This window comes from Lygodium microphyllum, chromosome 18, assembly GCF_053477565.2.
Source record: "Lygodium microphyllum isolate KBCC chromosome 18, Lygodium_microphyllum_v1.1.10, whole genome shotgun sequence".
Classification (NCBI taxonomy): domain Eukaryota; kingdom Viridiplantae; phylum Streptophyta; class Polypodiopsida; order Schizaeales; family Lygodiaceae; genus Lygodium; species Lygodium microphyllum.
Genome location: NC_141152.1, coordinates 39711442 through 39716079, shown reverse-complemented (window position 1 = coordinate 39716079; position 4638 = coordinate 39711442). Strand labels below are relative to the sequence as shown.

Here is a 4638-nt window from a genome sequence, read left to right as displayed (position 1 = left end):
ACTTTACTATAGTCTAGACATGCTACATGCACCTTGAGAAAGAAAGACATATGCAATCAAAAGGCCAATAATGCAAGACAATATTGTTTGTAGTTTAATGTTGATAATACATAACTTTGATATGAGGGAAAGCATGCTTGTTCTTCTTCTTCCATTCTATAGGGCAGTTAAATCAATATTCAAAATATGCAACTTGTAAGATATTGATGTGCAAAACTCAAAACACACTAAAATATCTAACAAGTCTCTAGGTGTTCTTTAAACTTATTCACCTAAAATCAAAACTTCATATTAACATGACATGGTTCTAACACTCTAATTTTTCCTATGACAGGTTACACAATTCGTAGATGGTGGTATTGCATTAGGATATGCACATAGCCATGTGTTGGCAGATGGCCATTCAATGTGGCACTTCATGAACTCATGGGCAGAGTGTGCTAGACAAGAGGATCTTTCAATGCCACCAGTGCACATGAGGACCATGTTGAAGGTAGAAAGGCCTTTAGAATCACTTGCAGTCCTCAAACTTCCACTAGAGGATCCCTCTTCAAAAGTACAAGATGTAGGAATTGCATTGCCCAAGGAGCCCTTGGTGGAGAAGGTTTACCACTTGAGTGAAGAGATGCTTGAGAGATTGAAAGAGGAGGCTAAAACTGATCATGTAGAGGCATCATCATCATCATCATCATTAAGTTCAATCTCAACAACATCAATAAAAACAACAACTAGATTCACTACATATGAAGTATTGTGTGCCTACATGTGGAAGATGATAACAAAGGCAAGGGAGTTGAGGGGGGAGGAGGTGGTGAGGTTTGGAGTGTTGGCAAACATGAGGGCAAAGTTGCAAAAGCCACTACCAAATGGGTACTTTGGAAATGCTGTGATATTCTCAAATAGTTTTGTGACAGCCAAAGAGGTGGTGGAGGAGAGTCTAGGAGAGACAACAATGAGAATAAGGGAAGCATCAAGGGGATGCAATGAGGAGACAATGTGGGGATTAATACACTGGTTGGAGCTTAATGAGTCCACATTTGGTAGTCGCCTCAAGTCCCTCAAAGCAATCCCCACTAAGGCTGTCAGCTCCCCTCGCTTCCCGGTCTTCCAAGTGGACTTTGGATGGGGCCCTCCTGTTGCTGTCCGTACTGCCAAGGTCAAAGGTGATGGTGAAATGGTCCTATTCCCTCCACCTCCTCATCTTAATGGTGTTGATATTTGCCTCCCCCTCCCTCCTAATGTTACTCTTAACTTCCTCCATCTTTTTCACTCCCATCTTTCTACTAGCTATACAAGGGATGGACCCAATAATCTTTTGATGAACTAGTCAATGCCATCGAATATTCACATTCTCACCATTATGATCTTCAAGATCATTACCACCATATTGTAATAATTTGAATGATTGTTAAGAAATTGCAAAGTGTATGTGGCACTTTTTCATCTCGTAGCACTCAAGAAAAGGAAGTTAGGATAGTAATGAGTTCTTATAGTTTGTTTTGTGATTGTGAAGAACTAACATTTCTTCTTTACACTTCGTTTTTATTTGTTTACATCCAATGCTATATACAAAAGTTAAGCTACCTTTAAAAAAATGCATAGATAAATTTCCATTAATAGTAAATACTTATAGCATACAAAGGATATGCATCAAGGCATTAGGCCAAAGCAACTAGTTTTTTACAAAAGAGTCAGAAGACCTAATGGGTGTTCTTGATACTTTTCAAAAATACTATGATCCGATCTTTTAGGGTAGGCATGTCCTCCGTAGGGGTAGTCCTCTTTCTTGATTTGAAGATGGCGTTGTTTCTCAGACACCAGATGTGCTTGAGTGTGATTGCTCTTAGGGTATCCAACAACAATAGTGAGGTCTTGTCAAGCGGCCCAGAATCACCAAACAGAGCAAGCTTCATAGTGAGTGCAGCCTTAAGATTGGCCTCTCTTAGCCATTTCCTAATGGCTATCCATATTGGTCTAATCGTAGGATAGTCTCTCCCAGACAGGGAGCTTGTTAAGTACCAACCTCCACAGAAGGGTATTTAATCAGTTAGATTTGGTGGCTTTCCAAGTCCTTAAATGTCTCCTCCAGGTAGACATTCGAGAGTGAGGAAACTACTTCTTCCAAGTAGCCCAGCTTTGCATGATTACTTGCAAATGAGCCATGGATCTGCTTAGACTTCTTGGCAAACCGAGCTCTTGCGCCTACGTTAGTGACTAGAGATTGAAGGAGATGGGTATGCTGTGGCTTGATAGTGGGAAGGCAGGCTTGAGATATGACATCAGTCTCACAAGCCATTGGAGTTCCATCTTGCTGAGTCTGAATTGGTCCCTAATGGTGAGCATATCCTTCCAAGATCCAGAGACTGCATCCCATATATCTGCCCATGACTTCACTCCTTTAAGTGCCATCTTCCTTGCAAGTCTAGGCTACTCATGATAGGGTGTGCAAAGGGAGGATCATAGGAAAAGGGGGAGAGCCAGATACTTAGTGCAAAAGCAAGCCATCCTCTTTCATTTGGGGATCAGGAAGAAGCTTCATTTCACTCAAGAGAGAGTCCCATAACTACACCGAGTACTATGCCATCCTGGACTAGGGGATTTTAATCTTCAAATTCCCACCTGCCATCATGTGCATAAGAAAACTTGTTTTTTTAAGTTTACTGCCATCATCAATACCAAAGTTTTTCTTGTTCATAAGATACATTATTTACATTGCTCTATAGAACACCATGTCTTGCCTTGGGTGTCTCAACAATTTCTATTATACTTTCTCTTTCATGTACACTCCTATTGGTTTATATTGTTAAATAATACCAATAGAGCTAATCATGATCTAGGAAATGAGGGAATGCCATGTGAGAAGGGAGGGATGATAGATATTTGTAGATTCACACTTGTTAATTTGTAGAGATACATGTATTAGTGCTCCTAAGGAGTAGCCCGCAATCTCAAGGGTGCACGTCCAAAAATATGTGTATTCCATTGATTCATTAGAAGGGAGATTTCATTTCCAGAATAAGTTGATTGATTAGGTTGCATTTATATACTTTCCATATCCTTGCAATTCGTATAATATCCTAATTTCTATATAACCACTAATTTTTTTTCTGAAAGATTTATTCATACAAATTTTTTTTTTTTGCATGAAAGATGTAATGAAGGAGACCTAGGAGAGAAGGAGAGAAGGGAGAGACTGCAGAGAGGAGAGAAAGAGGAAGAAGATGAAAGAAGAAGAGAGAGAAAGACTAGCATAAGAGAGAGAAAGACATAAAAAGAGAGAGAAAGAGGAGGGAAGCCATGAAGGCTAGGAGGAAGGAGAAAAGAGATTTGATTATTGATAAAACTGATGCCCTAATTGGGTCTCTCAACACCTTATATACCTTGTCAATATAACTGGGTATTCTCATGCTAATCCGTGTCCTACCCGTCTATCCCCACTCTTTTACATTCCATCCCGACCCTGAAGGTTTTTGCCCTCAAAAACAAAAAGAGGACCTATGGCTCACAGCGAAAGGGGGGGGGGTTGCAGAGTACTACTCTGCTCAGCATTACAAAGGAGAATATGGGTATGGTGAAGTACAATCTCATGTGGAATTGGGGCATAGAATTGTGTATATGATGTATATGACATGTGCAAGTTGATAGCATATGAGTTTGGCCTCCAATTCTTGACAATTAGGGGCTGACAAACAGTGGACATCATGCTGTCCAGAATAGGCGTGTTGGAGAAAACTGGTCATACTTCCTATGGGCAGCTCCGATTGAGGCGTGTGACATGTCAAAACGAAGCTCATGAAGTGTACTTTCAAGCCATAAAGGTGACACTTGATTGTCATTAACGCAAGGTAAAAATTGTTCTGAAATAGTATGCTATCTGTAAGTTGTCTGCATTTCAGACTAGGGCAAATTTAGCTATTGCTCAATCAAAATTGCATCCTTGAAGTATGGAAAGAACTGCACTAGTGAAATGCTGATCAGGATAGGGCTTTCTCAAGACCATTCCGTTCCTCGGGATCAAATGGATAACCTGCATAATAAGCATCAAGAGCACAAGGGTCATCCATACAAGCATGGGTCACCATACTACCACCGGGGTCAAAAGGATAATTGTGATCCAATGCATCTGCTGTATCATAGAACTAATTCATGGTGTCATCATCAAGCACTGATGGTGGCACAAGATCCTTACCGACCCATACGGTAGCATGCATTGACTTGTCCATAAACTCATTGGGAACCACTAGGTCAAATTGGACTGGAGCAAATGAGGCTGCAATCAATACAACATTCATTGCATCAATCCCTAGGCATTTCATGTCCATGAGTTTCACATGCATGGCTTTTACTGGGCATTCAAAGTTAAGGGCCTTGGGGGCTGATGGGGCATCTGCTCATGAGCCTGCAGCAGTGAGATGCTCTCATCATGGCATCGTTCTTGAGAAGTATCGTGTGGCTCATAAGGATGCGCATGTTGCTTATAGTAATGATCAAGTGGCTGATGATATCGAGCACTCCATTGCTGATAATGATGTTGCTCCCCATGTACATACTCATATACATTTGCATGATGTTGTCCATGTACATAATGCTCTAGATGGTTGTCCATGTATGTGACCAGTATGTAGTTCATAAGAACAT

The 4638-nt window shown here is 40.7% G+C and overlaps 1 protein-coding gene across 1 annotated transcript in view; it reads left to right on the top strand.

Moving 5' to 3' along the window:
- LOC148020776 (rosmarinate synthase-like) overlaps positions 1–1379 on the top strand; it is a 4184-nt gene extending 2805 nt beyond the window's left edge. Inside the window, exon 2 of the mRNA XM_087698589.1 lies at positions 335–1379. Coding sequence (XP_087554715.1) covers positions 335–1327 — 993 coding nt within the window. The 3' untranslated portion in view covers positions 1328–1379. The remainder of the gene's footprint in view (positions 1–334) is intronic.
- Positions 1380–4638: the final 3259 nt, after the last annotated feature.